The sequence below is a fragment of the Echiichthys vipera genome (assembly GCF_963691815.1).
Source record: "Echiichthys vipera genome assembly, chromosome: 8".
NCBI classification, from domain to species: domain Eukaryota; kingdom Metazoa; phylum Chordata; class Actinopteri; order Perciformes; family Trachinidae; genus Echiichthys; species Echiichthys vipera.
The window spans coordinates 9,836,135-9,852,835 of record NC_139833.1 but is presented as its reverse complement, the minus strand read 5'-3'; the positions used below and the strand labels follow the sequence as shown (position 1 = coordinate 9,852,835).

General features: G+C 40.4%; 1 protein-coding gene across 1 annotated transcript; it reads left to right on the top strand.

The window, feature by feature from the left end:
• Positions 1 to 3,434: 3,434 nt before the first annotated feature.
• LOC310949956 (glycoprotein endo-alpha-1,2-mannosidase-like protein) lies at positions 3,435 to 15,803 on the top strand (the record flags this gene model as incomplete). The annotated part of the gene is made up of 4 exons (XM_083917586.1): positions 3,435 to 3,942; positions 6,192 to 6,301; positions 13,916 to 13,992; positions 15,167 to 15,803. The coding sequence occupies 4 exons, from the start codon at positions 3,435 to 3,437 to the stop codon at positions 15,801 to 15,803; spliced, it is 1,332 nt and encodes a 443-aa protein (XP_083773712.1).
• Positions 15,804 to 16,701: the final 898 nt, after the last annotated feature.

The following is a 16,701-nucleotide window of genomic DNA, read 5'->3' as shown; positions in this document are numbered from 1 at the left end:
CCAAGGATGGATTGTGTGATAGAAGAAGGGCCCAAAATGTGAAATACTCACGGAAAACCCTCATGATAAAGTGTTTCTATCTAGACTTCTAGGATACTCAGAGTTTATTCGGTTATTTACGCTCAATAATTGAAAAAGTAATTTCATTTTAAGCACTGGTATTTCTAATATGCTATCTGCATTTGGGCAGATTTATTTATAAAACATGTAAAACCTGATTTTAAAAACGTTTTTTTTTCAAACGTTCAATCCCCTGTCCAAAATGGTATGAATAAAGACTTTAAAGGCCAAATTAATAACTTTGTTTTACCTGCTTTTAAATGTGGATCTGAATGCACGCAGTAGGCCTCATGCACCCAAGGTGGGTTAACAAAAGGAGGAACATAAACGTGGTCGGGCCTGATGTGTCTCTTTTAAAACTACCATTTTTAAGACCAGTCTTAGTTGAATGTTATTTTTTTTAAATTAAGGATTCGCGTTTCTATTTTAATAAGACAATGCTACACTTTATTGTACATGTCATTTCCTATATCCTGTGCCGTGCGTGCATTCGTTTCTATGCGATCAGTGAGTTGGTCGGCCGCTGTCCTAACATACCAAAGAAAGGTTTGTAATGGTAATCCAGATGTAACATGGAGGGGGAAGTGTTTTCCTTCTGTGAGGCAGAGGAGCAACAGAGAAACGGACTCGAACAGCCGGGGAGGAGAGGTTAAAATACAGCATATATACCCAGAAGAAAACGAAAGCGGACTTGAACTAAACACGCTTTTCTTTCTCTAAAATAAAACAAAATGATTTTAGAAAACGGCCCAAAATACAGGGTGGCAGCATGAAAACAAGCCAAGCTGGTCAAACGAATTCATGGATCGATAGTGATTGATCACACAACGTTAAGATGTTGACTCGTGTCCTTGTGGAGTGATGGATGATTTAAAGACAGAGGGAAGTGTTTTAACCAAGATTAAAGTTTAAGAGTCCTGCGCCGAAGCAACCAACAGATAAAATTTACAGGCCCGCTTCATTCATCCATACATTCATTCATTCATTCATTTATTTGTTAACTCCACTAACTTAATAATTGTACAATCATGAATCAAAACTATATAGCACTAAAAAACATCTATTAATGATATTAAATAGGCAGAACTACAACACAGAAAAAACATTTTTATTTTTAATTCGTTCTGATTGTGCAACAAACATCAGAAGCTTAAGCCCAATTTATTTACATTTCAATGTTTGACTGAAAAGTTCATCTTGTGGTGGACCCGTGAGAGGGAGGAAGATTAGTGAAATGTATCTGTGTGGATTAACTTCAGAAATACTTAAATAATCCCAGGGGGGAATTATTTTCCTTGCAAACTCCACAAACAACCTGTTAACAACAATATATACATACAATATACTACATATTTGGAAAAACCGAAATATAAAACAGTATATATGCGGTATATATTTCACCATTAACTAACACAGCTCCACCTCTGTGTGTGAGACGCCTGATGGATGTTTCAGAGGTGACCTGCTACCACAACGACCCCTTGTGGACCCGTAAAACACGCGTATTTATGGCCCTAAACCAGGGGTGCTAAACCCTGCTCCTGTAGTGCTACTGTCCTGCATGTTTTAAGTTCCTCCCTGCTCCAACACACCTGAGTCTAGTGATGTGCTCGTTATCAAGCAGCTGAAGCTGGTCACAGGTTTGATCATCAGGTGTGTTGGAGCAGGGAGAAACCTAACACATGCAGGACAGTAGCTCTCCAGGAGCAGGATTGGGCAGCCCCACCCTAAACATTACATCATCAAATATCCCAAATTATATACATCGATTTGAATTGATATAACCAGGTATTAATTTGATGTTTCTTGTTAAATGCAGCTCTATACATCAACCTTATTTATTTTTATTGTTGTTTTTATATATTTTATTTATTATGAGATGTTGAAATAAAATAAGATGTTTGTCCGTGGGTTGTTTTTTCCATGCAAAATGATCTGCATTTTCCAGTTCATCATGGCGTCTTTGAAGTAAAAATACTTCTTTATTCCCATTTTACTTCCTGCACACGCCGATTCAGAATAGGACAACTTGTGGATTTATCAAATGTGCATAAGTCTGAAACAGGAAAGTAGCCTGAAAAATGAAATTCTAAGTAATGTTTAGGTCTAGTCTGTTTATTGTTGGTGCGGTTGTAGATAAATAATGACCATGAGCCTTAAACTGGCTTTTTCAAAATTGGCATTTTAGCTACCTGCTACCTTTCGTTTTAATATTGTAGTGTCACACTATAAAGCTGAATATTTACGCCACCCTATTACGAAATCCGGTACTGCACTTTATGGTCCTTTAAACAATAATGTGCTCAACGATGTGATGATTAAGTGCCTTGTACAAGAGTCTGGAAATGTAACTAATTTTAGATTTACTTTTACAATAAACAACACAAGTGTGTGTGTGTGTGTGTGTGTGTGTGTGTGTGTGTGTGTGTGTGTGTGTGTGTGTGTGTGTGTGTGTGTGTGTGTGTGTGTGTGCGTGTGCGTGTGTGTGGGCGCGCTATAAAATGACCACAAGATGTCAGTATAACTCTGAACTCACGGTGCAGTCAATCAAGCACGGGAGTCTGAACTTCAAAAACTATATTATGACATTTGTTACTTTGTATCCAGCTAATAAGACTCATGGACTCTGATGGAGACTGCAGCCGGACTCGATCTTTGTTGTTGATGTGCACACATCATTTATGATGTTATTTCCTTCCAGAGAGCCTGAAACCTCTTTGTATCTGCACGTTGCTCTGCCGCCATGTCCCGCCTCTTTACTCATAACGGACTGTCTAAATGAGACACTAACCAACGACGGAGGCTTTAAAATCCCTCCGGACACCATCACCGGAGAGCATCACTCTGCATCACGACGCCGGTCGCCTGTCTGTGTCCGGTGTCATGTGGATCAGCTCGGCTGCCAGCTGGACGAGTGACAGCTTGGAGATCAGAGAGTAAAGCACCTTGATAGGAACAAAATCGGGAACGGTTCCAGCATTAAATACGACATTTCCAGCAGTTCTTCCAGGAGCTGAAGAGGGAACACGTTAACAAACTCTCGAGCAAGCGCTTGGGGGAAGTGGGTTTCCTCTACATGCTACACGCAGCTCAGCAGAATGAAAAACATGAAGCTTTTAGAATAAAGTTACAAATCTAACAGCCAACTGCGTCAAGTAGTCTGCTGCGACTGGACTGCAATCATGTAGCCACTTTTAAGTATGAGTTTAGGAGGATTTTTTCAATTGCATGCAGGACACTTTGAAGAGTAGCTCGCAGGTTGGGAGGTGAGCTCTCGGTGCGGGGGAAAGCAGACACAGGACACAGAGAGACAGGTTTATTTGCGCTTTCAGTCGCGTCCACGTCGTTTGCAGCGTCTGCCACTCCAGCCAAACATGGCACGACTCAGGAGGAAAGCTTGCATAGCCGTTCTTCTCTTTACGCTATTCATCTTTGGGACCATGATGGGACTGAGGACCCTGAAGCCGAGTGACGGCTTCTCGGATCTGGCTCCGGGCTTGGAGGTGCTGCCGATAGCGGGGAAGATGGACCGGCGCTCCGTGTCCCGTGACGCCACCGCGTCTCCGGGTCAAGCCCGCCCGGCTGGCAGCAACACCAAAGCAGTTATGTCTAACTCCGGGCCCGAGGGGACAATATTTTACGATGTTCACATTTTTTACTACAGCTGGTACGGCAACCCACAAATGGACGGCAAATACATCCATTGGGACCACATCCTGGTTCCACACTGGGACCCCAAAATCGCATCGAGCTACCCGAGAGGGAGACACATGCCGCCAGAGGACATCGGCTCCAGTTTCTACCCCGAACTTAATCCGTACAGCTCAAGGGACCCGGACGTGTTGGAGTTCCATATGGAGCAGATCGGAGCCTCGGCAGCAGGTACAGTTAATATTTCCTGGAGGGGGATATAAAAAAAAAAGAACTGAGTGTTGTTTTTAGTGCTCAACAGCTTCAGAAATGTGGTCTTCAAAGCTGCTTTGGGCACAAAACCTTTTCAGCACCACCCATCCACTGGACAGCTCCCGACAAGCTCAGCTCACAAATATCTGCGCCCTTTTCTGCTGCTCTATCAGAAATATCATGACTTTAAAAGCCCCATAACCTATTAGGGTTACATTATGAATAAACCACGTTCTTGGATATTATAATTTCAAAACTGAGTGCGGTTCAATTTAGTGTGTCATCGGCATAGCATGACCCGTGGGCTGAGTAATATGGCTGGAATCAAAGTCACAATTTCGTCCGTTTTGCAATCATTAATGAACAGAATGGTCATATCATTAGTGCACATTTTTTTCTCAGAGTCAATACAAGTTGTATTTAATCAGGTAGTCTCATTGAGATCAAGACCTGCTATCCTGAGAAAACATTTACAGTCAGACAAGCAGTATTCGATACCCAACACACCCAAAGCCAGACAACGAACACAATGGCAAGAGTCATAAAACAAACCTGACAATAGAGTGTTCTTCAAGGGGAATGACACACTGTACTTTTAAAATGTGTGTAATTATCAAAGGTTATGTACAGCATAACATTTTCCCCCAGCCCTAATGTCCCTAATGTCTTTTCAGAGAACTATTAATAGGCATGCTGTTAGTCTTTTCAAAAACTTGTATGGCTTCCCTAAAAAAACAGCAAAGTCCTGTCGCCTGGTGTCGAGTAACAGCGTGGCGTGTCTGTCCATCAGCAGCCATACATACACATGATAGGCCCTGATGTTTCTAGCCTGCAGCTCAGTAGGTTATTGTACACCATCCAGAATGATGAGCTGGCCATCCATCCCTCTGAAACCCCACCGCCTCGACAGATGGGTCAGAAGTGCTGCTTGCTCACAATGATTAGTTAAAATAATCAATTCAATTAGACGTGACCACAGCCAGCCAAAGTCTAAATTGTTCCATTTGGCTTGATGACTGATTCCCCACCACTTCACAGAGACCCATAAATAAAATGAATAGCTGCAGCCTTATTCTTAATACACATGGACACAGTTGGATATTGTAATCAAATAGTCAGCACAGCTCCACAGCAAGCGGACATGAGTTTAATGAATTACCTTTTATTGCATATCCAATGTGCCAGATCCACTCTGGTGCCAGGCGCCGTTGTGGCTGATATGAAGCTATTTCTCAGCCAGCCCAGCATCAAAGCATGAGATAGCATTTCTCTACTGGAATTTATGAACTGTCACACACTCAAGCTGCCTCGAGAGATTGCCACTAAAACAAGCCATAATAAATAGTCCAAAGATGACAATTGCATATTCATTAATCAAGTGCAGGATATGGGTGATGTGCAAATAAGCCTTCAGATGAAAATAATCAACTTTCCTCCATACAGCCACGGATGGATTACTGAACAGGCCTACAAAGCCCAGGCCCAGGGGCCCAAGGCTTCATGGGGCCCCTGGGCAAGAGCCTCTGTTTGAAGGGAATGTCAACATGTCTTATGGACAAGAATCAAGAGGCTTGTAAGAGCGTTCCTATGTTAATAATGCACCAACAACGTTTGCACAACACACAACGCAAATGATCATAAAGACACCAAAAACCACCACAAAGAGAAATGACCGGAAATGCAAAAGGAGCCCAAAGAGTTGCAAAATGGCCAAAAAGAAACATAAAAACACAAAAAGAGCTCCAAACGATCACAAATATACTAGTGTTGCCTCTATTTATGTGGCGTGGGGGGGCCTTTTACATATCTGTGCACGAGGACTCCTCGCCTCATAATCCATCCATGCATACAGCGTCTCACCTCACATCAGCATCTCTGTGGTCCTACAAAATCTAGTAATTAGCCTAATGGATTACCAGGACAGTCATTTCACAGCCTGTTCAATAAAAGCACAACTGACTGTGTCCGTTCGATGGTCTCAAATGGGTCTATAAGAAGGTGTGAAGGGCTGCATGAAACCTGTAGTTTCAGTAAAAGTTTTTCAGCTCCCATTTCTCCCCCCAGTATTGTCAGCATTTCTTACAATCAGCATGAAATCCATATGTTATGCCAAGAAGACCTTTTTAGAGGTTCATATGCATTTTAATTCTCAACAGTAGATGCTCTCTGAGGTTTTAACCAGTGTCTTTGGCCCAGGATGGATGATCAGAGTTTCTGTGTGTCTCCAGGGGTTCTGGTCCTGTCTTGGTATCCTCCCGGCTTGGCTGACGACAATGGGGAACCCGCTGAGGATTTGGTACCAGCTGTACTGGATGCTGCATATAGACACAACCTCAAGGTAAAAGGCATCAGCACATTTTGAGTGTGTTGTGTGTGTATGTGTGAGACCTAAAACAAAGTGGGGGAAGATTCAAGGCTGGAAGAAAAGCAATGAATCAAATCCATTGTGAGTCATGATATTCAGCTCAATTGTTACGCTTTACAGCAAGTTGTCCAAGGGAAAAGTGTTGATTATTCAGTAATTTGACCATTTTAAATCAGCAAATTTTGATGGAAGATCAATAATGCTGGTATTGGCTTTTACAGAGGGCATTTAAAACTTTTTTTTTTACTTTTCTTCTATTTGTATGTATGAAATTGGGTAAATCCCAGTTAACCGGCCTCTTTTACGAGGAAGACCTAGTCAAGACAGCAGCATTACATGTTGGAGACGAAACAATACAAAATCAAACAGATGAGACACTACTAAAACACATATAAATAACTAAAATACTACTATAATAATACTACTTAGACTTAAAGTTGGCCACAAAAAGACACAATTAAGAATAAAAAACATTTACCAGAAAGTTTAGTTGTCTCAAATTCTGCGAGGGAAATCGGATTGGTCAAATTAATTTCCTTAGGTTTTTTCTTACTATGTACACATTACATTTGCATGGATATGGATGTAATTTAACCAGAATGGCTTAATATATGAAACCAGAGACTTATGTCTAACATACAAACTGAACTTCAGTCTCAGGTTGCATAAAATAAAGACATACAGTACATCAAGCCAAGTACCTATATTTACAGTATAACAAAATACTTTATAAGGTGTAAGATGTTATGTTGTCTTCCCCTGGGCTGTAACAATGTCCAAAATGTATGTAGCTTTAGAAAACAAAGTGTATCTGGGAGAGAAATATCCACAACTACTTTCATCTGCAAAGCAATAATGATTAGTTCCATGTGTATACCTAAATGATGTAAAGAGAGAATACAAGCAGGCTGAGCACAGAACCTTGAGGCCCTCAATTAAGCCAGGTTGAACTTTTCCCATTGACCTTCAAACACTGCCAACTAAACTAAATTACAGAAAGGTTACAACGACGACAACTAACACAAACAACGTGCTGTAGAGTAGTATTTAAGTAATATTTAATTGAGTCAAACTTCCAGCTTGTTGAACTTTAATGTCGTTGCCTGGAGAGAGACCCATTATTTCATATCTGAATAGTTGCCAGAATAGCAATGAAGCTGAGGGTCGATGTGTAAATATGATTGTCTCTCCATTATCTCTCCATTCATTTATCCCTCTATCCATTCATCTCACTAAGAGCACAGTGACACAGGAGCTACAAAAGGACTAATGATGCTTCACAGAGGTGAGCAGAGAGCTTAACACTGCTGAGTAATCTCAATGCAGCCATTATGCTGTGGTGAGTTCTACACAGAAGCAGTAGTTTGTCGTTGTCACAAGGCATGGTCGTGAGCTGTTGAACTTGTTCTGCCGCCTCCTGGAAAGCTGTCTGTGTTAGTCAAGGATTTGACTCTAGATTTTTGCACTTTCAGTGACATCTCCAGCATTAGAGCAAAAAAACAAACATGCAAATAGCTGCTGCTGCTGCTGCTGCTGCTGCTGCTGCTGCTGCTGCTGCTGCTGCTGCTGGATCAGTTGTTCAGTTGGGATTAAATAAGCTCGGGAGAACATCAGCAGGGTGGAGAGGTGGGGGGTAGCAAACCCACATGACCATATTTGCCAATTAGGTTGGAAAATGGCACATTAAAGGAAATAGTTGGTCTCTCTGCCTCCTGTCACTATATCGATGCTTATTAAACTTTTACAGGGTAAGCTTGCTCGTAACACGATACAATTCATGTCAGATCTCTCCAGATAAAGATAGAGAGGTAGGGTAAGGAAAGATAAGATATTTTGTCCGACTTTCCTTGTAAAAAAAAAAAAAAAAAGTCTAAAATGAGAGTTGAAGAAAGATACATCATCTGTTTTTGTGCATATTAAAAGCTACTCAGAAGCTGTGTGAATTTGAAATGACATATAAAAGAGACAGGCTTGTAAGAGTTTTCCTGTGTCAAAGCAGGTGCCATTAATGATGCAACAGCATTTGCGCAACACACTAAATGTTTAAGTAAAGGAAAATCAGCCAGCCGACCAGGTAAAAGCATCAACATTACTCTACCGTAAGGTTTTATTTGAGATCCGTTGAGCCGAAACAATAAGTTGATTAAGCGGTTAGTCGTTCAACAGAAAAATATTATGTAAGTATTTTGATAATCCATTTTTCAAGCCAAAATAATGTAAACTGCTCTCTATAGCCACTCAACTATGATGGATGTTTAGGACCAAAGATAACCGGACACTGACCTATAAGGGAACAAGTTACAAAGTCATTGGAGGCGTAGTTTAAACACAAACCATTAGGATGACAGTGTTTGTGTCCTAATGTCAAGATAAAGATCTATTTTCCAGCACTGATTTGACACATATTGGCTTCGTCCTCCGTATAAATAACCCTGATGAGAGGCAGTAGGTTTGTCAGGCTGTCAGATTTTATATCACATTTGTTTAGTGTGCCGTTCGGCCACAGGCAAATAAATAATGTATCTCTGCGATGGCAACACAAGAACGCCTGGATTAGACATGCAACGCTAAGCTGATGAGGTTTTACACAAAATGTGTCAGGAGAGACACTAATTGATTGAATTTAATGTCATGCTTTATTGTCATGAGTGACCGAGCATGCACGATATTTTCATAAAGCTCGGAGGAAGCGTGCGGAACAAGAGACGGTGACATGCTTTCTACAAATCAACTGAACATTTCAGAACCTCATTGAAATAAGAAGGAAGTGTTGTCTTATAAAAGCACATAGCATATCACAATCAGACAGCAGAGCAGAGAAAGCTTTATATATATTACAATATGTTATTTCTGTATACGGCAGCATGTTAAGTGCCTCGCATCCTCTTCCAGTTCTCCTTGTTTTTGATGAACTATTGCCAGTCCCTCTGCACAGAAGGACATTTATCTTTGGACTGCTCCTCCTTGAATAATTTCAGCAAAAATGCTGACAAGGCAAAGAGCGTTGGCTCTGATCATTTGGAACGTGAATGCAAATTTTCAAAAGCAACAACCTTAAATAATTTCTTTGCTCTTTTCTACTGAAAGGCATGCTAACAGGAGGGAGGACAGATGGTCCCACAGGAGCAGCGGCAACAGCCTAAAATGTCTCAGATCAGGATTCAGGAGACGCACAGATCTGCAATCTGGTTTTAGTGGTACCGTGGCTGCCAGCCAATCTGAGAAATGCTTGTGAGAATGCATGAGCAGTTTTGTTTTGAAACATCAGGCCCTTGGAGAGTCTCTATAATTACACAATTATAATTATAATAATAATAATAATGTTATATTACTGACAAAAGATGAGCAAATGGTACAGAGATAGGACTGAGACAGAAATCACCAGGAACATTAACAGTCAGAAATCTGCATTTCTATTAAACAATTTAAATGTATTTTGTGAAAGCATGATAGGACACCTCTACATGGGTACTTTGTTTCTCATCTGGTATCTTCGTCCTTCCTTGTCCTGCGCTGTCTCGTCTTGTTTGTCACAGCAGCACTCCTCCTAACTGAGATGAGGATTACAGGGAGCTCGGCAGTCTTCCTAAATAACTGCTTGACAGAGCAATCTTGGACAGCATGTGAATGGTTTTACAGTGTTTTTATGTGGCTCATTGGAGCATGAATATGGCATTAGCCTTTCCAAGATTTATAGCCGGATTAGCATATTGCTTGTTTTATTGAAATTGCTTGTTTTATTCAAACAGTCCAAACCCCATGTATATTCACTTACCTATCATACAAAACAGAGAAAAGCATCATATTCTTACATTTTAGAAGCTGCAACAAGAGCATTTTTGCTTGAAAAAGGACTTAAACAGTACTAAAGTAGATTCCCAAAATATTTAAATGTTTTACAGGAACATAAAAATGCTCACTGACTTTTATTGGGACATATTTTTGGCACATAACAAGAGATAAATGAACGATTATTAGAGGTTGGAATATCTTTATGCTAGATTTTAAAGCCGAACATCTCAAATTACTGCAGTTGCTTGTTTTTCCTGGATGATATTGCAGCATTCCCAGTTTTTAGTGGAGTGTATTGAAGCTTTAGACAAGAGACATACACTAAATAACATGTGTAATAACTGCAACTTAAAATTTGAATGGAAAGTGGAGCAGAGCTATCCCATAAGAAACAAATCCACCTTCCATCAAACTGGCAATCCCACTCTACACAGCTAAAAACACACTGACCCCTCTTTTGGGTAGTGCTGCACAAGAAAGCAATGTACTTTTTATTATATAAGTTGAACAGTATTTGAGGAGCACCCACACACAACTCGTGGAGATTGTGTTTTGTACGGCAGAGTTGGAGAGCAGATCACATGGAGCCTCCACTGCAGAGCTGTTGCTCGACCTTAGCTTGAAGAGGAGCTGAAATAGTCCTTCTGCCCAGGGGAGGGTGGGGGCGGTTGGATGGGGACAGGGCGGGGGGTGATTGGAAGCTGGAGCAGAGGGGAAATGCGCATCATGGGTCCTATGACTCAGTTTGCCTCTCTGAACAATCTGCACCCTGAGGGGCTGTAAAAATTCTATCCAGTAAGTAGGCCATGTTGCTACATGTACACAAGGGAATAACGCCCATGGGTGGCCTGTGATGGCATCAGCCACACTTTCCAGATGTACAGAGTAGCTACATTCAATCTTATATGACCCCCTACACACACATACACAGTGTGGTGTGTGTCTGGCTTTGACAGCAGAGCAAACTGAAATTATCTCATGAAGACATGTAATCTGCTTCATTGAAATCGATGTAATTATTATGAGGGTCTGGACCTTTATCTTTGTGTTAGCCCATATCCCTTCTTTAGTTCTTTCTGCATGACATGGCAATAAATTCCACTCTGCTCAGCATGAATCATGCTGTGTTTGTTCCTAGCTCATGCTGTCAATGTTTATGAGGTATTAAAATACACTGACTCTGTCTCATTTACTTCTAAATTACCGCAGAGTAATGGGCCAGTGTGTTTGGAAAATCAGCTTCCTAGTGGCCGGCGTTCTGCTACAGGCAACAGGAGACCACAACCACTTTTGTCCCTTTGTGGATAATGATTATATGGCCTCATATCTGCTACTACCTCACAGCTTTTCAATATAGCTTCATATTTGAGTTCCCTTTACTGGGCTATAACAAGAAGTCAAGCGAGTTATGGCTTCACAAACACCGTTTCTAGGCTACGATTTACTGAGATTTCCAGGATCTTCCTTCCTCTGCATTTTACATCAACCGAATGTATGTTTTGCAGCACATAAAAGCACTTAGCATCTCCATTAGTGGCACAAGTTGTTCTGTTTTTCTTGCCTCTAGTTGACCGTTTACCTATCGACATTTGCAGTTTAAAAGACTCGAAACCAACTTTAGCCAATTCCAAACATCATTTTAATCCATTAGTACACTTAAGGCCAATGTCCTAGTGACAGTCAGTGCAGCTAACAGTCCTTCTTCCACAGAAAAGTGCGCCACATGCTTGCAATTCAGCTTCCCCTTAGTAAACATGTTAACAGACAACAGGAAAACCATCACAAAATACAAGTAACAACTATTAAATGTGGTGAACACATGCACACGTGATATATGCACTGCAGACTTTCCTTCAATGTTACTGCTTTTTAGCCGTGCTAACAGTGTGACTCTTGATGGGAATGCTTGTCTGTCGGCTGACCGTGCAGACTGAAATATCTCAACAACTATAAGATGAATTGCCATGACATTTCACACAGGCATTCATGGTTGAATTCATGCTGTGGGTGCATAATGACTGTGTTGATCCCACTCTAGCATCACCCGCAGACATTTGTAGTTTCAAGTGAAATGTCTTTAACTTAACATTTCCTATAGTGCAACCATCATGTAAAAATTGGATTAGTCCGATCCATCTTGTTCAGATAAATTACTGGTCCAACTGCCGACTTTCATTAGGGTTTAATCAGGAATAATAGAGGAATCATACATCATTGGCAATGTAGCTCACTTGATGACATCTTATATCCATTTAGTTGCTGTTGGTCTCCAACATCTGAAAAATACATTTTTCTTCACATTCTTCCCCTTGGGTGTCCACTGCTCAAGAGGAGAAGTGTTTCGCTTTGATCATACATTATTCAAAGTCTCTGAATTCTCTGGCCGTTCCTTAAAATATTCAACTTAAGCACTTTCTGTGTGCGTGTCACTTCAAATCCCTCGTTCATTCTGCCGCTTTTGTTCGCCAATTGCAAATACCCAGTTCTAACTGAGCCATTAACTGCGTGCTACAAAAATCTCCAGAGGGGCAGCACTTAGGGTGAAAAACATCTCCTACAATGTGACAGAATTTGTCATAATAACGGAAGACGGAAAACATGGTTCTTTAACAGCCACATCCTGTCCAAAAAGACCTGCCTGGACGGCTAACTGTGGTATCTTGTACTGTTGGTCAAAGTCTGTTATACTCTTTATTTATAGGTTTTTAGAAAACCTGTAAACAAGCACAGTCATCTGTAACATGGTACTAGGGAAGAGAAACCAGAATCTTAATGTCATGCTATGCTTTAGGACAGAGGTTCTCAAAGTTGGGATGACTGAGTGCCAATTTAGGTAGCCAACATATGATTCAGTGTTGCACAGAAAAGTGAACTGCGGAGTTGTCCACTGATAACCATAGCTCACAGCACCAGCACTGATCCAGTGGCCTTTCTACAATATGTCATTCTTTGGTAGGAAAATGTAGATTAATGCAGTAGCTGAGTAGTGTATTAAATGTAAGCTATTAAAAGTGAAAGTATTGACAGTAATACATATAATGCATGCATTTCATGTCATGTTCAAGGCTTTTGGCTGCACTTTAGTGGCTTTCTCATTTAGTTTCACTTTAGTGATTTTTCTCATAGAATAAAATATCCTTTATCATAATTGTGTTGCATACAATGAAATTATCATGCCAACTATACTATTTTTGTTGTTTATGATATTTTTATGACATAGTATAATATGACTTCTTATGATATACTATGACTTTTTTATTACATTTTTATAGCATACTATACAACAACTCTTTATGACATTGACATGCTATACTATGAATTTTATGGCATACTATAGTTTTTATGACAACTCTATGTCATATTACAACATGAGTGTTTTTGGCACACTATACTATGACTTTTTTTGTTTTTTACTTTTTCAACATACTATACCATGTCTTTTCATGACTTTTCTCGACATACTATACTGAGTTTTTTCGATAAAATATACTATAACTTTTAAAAAATCTTTTTCAACATACTATACCATGACTTTTTAATGACTTTTCTCAACACACTATACTATGACTTTAATTCCATTCTCTCATATTTTTACATATCAGCTGGACACCTTAGGACCATACAGTTGCCCATGTCAGCCCGCTATGAGAAGTGTCCCCTTAAAACTGAATGTTGATTGTAAGTCAAGACTTGCTAAGTTCATCTTTGAGTGCTGACTGTGGTATCTTTTGTAATGGTGTTAGCATAATGAATGGAAACTAACAAGGTGTTTGTCTGTCTGCATGTTTTCCCTAGGTTGCATTTCACATCCAACCATACAGAGGGCGAAACGACCAGAGTGTGCATGAGAACATCAAGTATATAATTGACAGGTAGGCTGCCCTTCTACAGCACTGACACAACTAGAAACACATTAAGATGTCATGCATAGTTGAACGAACATAAGCTACGAAACTGAAATGCTTTTAGAAAGTTTTTCTGATTATATAAAGCTTGTTTCATGACTTATGGATGAGTATTTGAAGCAAAAGCAATTTTTCCAAACTGTAGGTATCCCCTCAAGTACATATAAGCTCAAACGCCCAAACAACCCCAAAGATATTTACTGTTCAACCCATTTTTAACAAGCAAATCTTCACAATTAACCTCCATAGATATAGTGAGGTCAGGTTGTCATTAAATGAAGAGTCAGTTCCCCTCTGACTTTGTCTCTAGCATCCCTATTTGCTTCTAACTTCCTCTAAACCAACATGTTTGGCTGAGTTTCCATTCAATTTTCTGTGGATATTCATGGTTCCCTAAGGATAGATAGATAAAGGATAGATCTTAATGTTTTTATGTCCCTATAAACCTGTAACCACGTAATAGACAGTTACCCTTTTGTTACCTCTCATCTAAACCTGGAATAACTGATTTTGTTTGGCCTTTTAGGGGCAACAGAAACAATTTTCCTCACCTTTTAAGTTGACAACAGTTGCTTATTTACATATCCAGCAGTTAAGAAGCAACTTTATTATTCATTTGGAGTCATGTCACTGGCAACCTGGTGAATATAGGTGCATTATTCCCTCTCTTTTAGCTCTGATTCTAGTCATCAACTCCTGAGGGAAATATCTAGCTCTTCAGCCGTTACATGTTTATATTGAGTCAAATATGCAAACCCATGTCTAATCTGGCGGCACGGTGCCGTTAATCAATATATCAATGATGCATTGCAGGAGGAAGTTATGCGATACACTATAGTATCGATATTTTGTCCCACCACTAATCCATATGTCCCACCGTCAACGTGAATAGGCAGATGTACTGAAATTGACACACCACATAAATGCTTCTCAAGGGACAAAGCCTTTCGAATTGATTTGTATTACCTCTGCAGTCTTTTCTCCACCACCAGTCTCAGGAGAAAGTTTCTATTTCTAGCCACTACTTTGCTGTCAAGCCTTGCAAAATGATCACCAAATCACCTGTAAAGAACATAACAGCCTGTTGACGTAAACAACTATTTGTTTAAGCCCAAACTTACTATGTTATTGTCTTTTAAAGGTATGGTGACCATGGAGCCTTCTACAAGTTTACTTCCAGCACAGGAAAGAGTCTTCCTCTATTTTACATCTACGACTCCTACCTGACACCTCCAGAGTCTTGGTCTGAATTCTTGACTCCCACCGGCTCCCACAGCGTGCGTGGCTCAGCCTATGACTCCATCTTCATTGCCCTGATTGTGGAGGAGCGCCACAAGCACGACATCCTCGCAGGCGGCTTCGATGGCATGTACACTTACTTTGCCTCCAACGGTTTCTCCTTTGGTTCTTCTCACCAAAACTGGAAGGCCATCAAAGCTTTTTGCGATGGCAACAATCTCCTCTTCATCCCCAGCGTTGGACCCGGTTATATCGACACCAGCATCCGGCCGTGGAACAACCACAACATGCGCAACAGGGTGAATGGTCGTTACTATGAGACAGCTCTGCAGGCGGCGCTGAATGTGAGGCCAGAGGTCGTCACCATCACATCTTTTAATGAATGGCATGAGGGGACGCAGATAGAGAGGGCGATGCCCAAAAAAACAGTGACCCGTGTGTACTTGGACTATCAGCCACATGGACCTGATCACTACCTGGAGTTGACCCGCCGCTGGGCAGAGCAGTTCAACAAAGAGAAGGAGCAGTGGCTCATGTGAGCTTTCATCAAAGTGACTTGAAACAGCATGCTCTAGTGAAAGTGTGTGTACACATGAAGAGGAAAGAACAAACGAGAGGGGAGTGAATGTAGAGATCTATCAGTATAGATGTGTGTGCATAAGGACATGCTTATACCTTTGAGTTCCTGCAAGTGTGTGTGTGTGTATTTTTGTGCACACATGCTGATCTGTAAGAATAGGACATTGTGTCGCCGGTGTGATTTGACTGGGTAAAGCAACATGAAAGACTTGTTCTGGGGAATTTGTTCTTAAATGCTCTGTAGGGCATCTCTTGTATTTGTTCCCATAATGCAACTTAATAAACAATTGTCTCTTAAACACACTGCGAAAACTGTCACTACGTAAGAGCCATGTTTCCTTTACCAGAAAGCTTGTTCAAATGGTGTGTGGTGTTTTATAAGCAGTAAGAGGAGGTTACACATGACGATAACAAGTTTGCATTATTGGAAAATACCTTTATTCACTTTTGGGCAGACAGTAAGATGAGAAGATTGATACCACTCCTGCTTGTTACCTGGCAACCTCATGGTTGCATCAATCTCTATCTCCAAGAAATTCTGCCATGACTGCTTTAGACAGGCTCTCCTATGACTGATTTAAGCATTTTTTGGAAATATATTTTGACTTTTTTGACAGACTATACTATGACTTTTTGGGGGGCTTATTTTTTTGACACACTCTTTAATGACTTATACTATATGTACTATATGACTATATGTACATGCGTGTGTGTATATGTATATATATTTATATATATATATATATATATATATTGCACATATACTTTGACTTATTTGACATACTATACTATTACTTTTTTTGGCTTATTTTTTAGACACACTTCTATGACTTTTCTTGACTTTATTGGCAAGAAGGC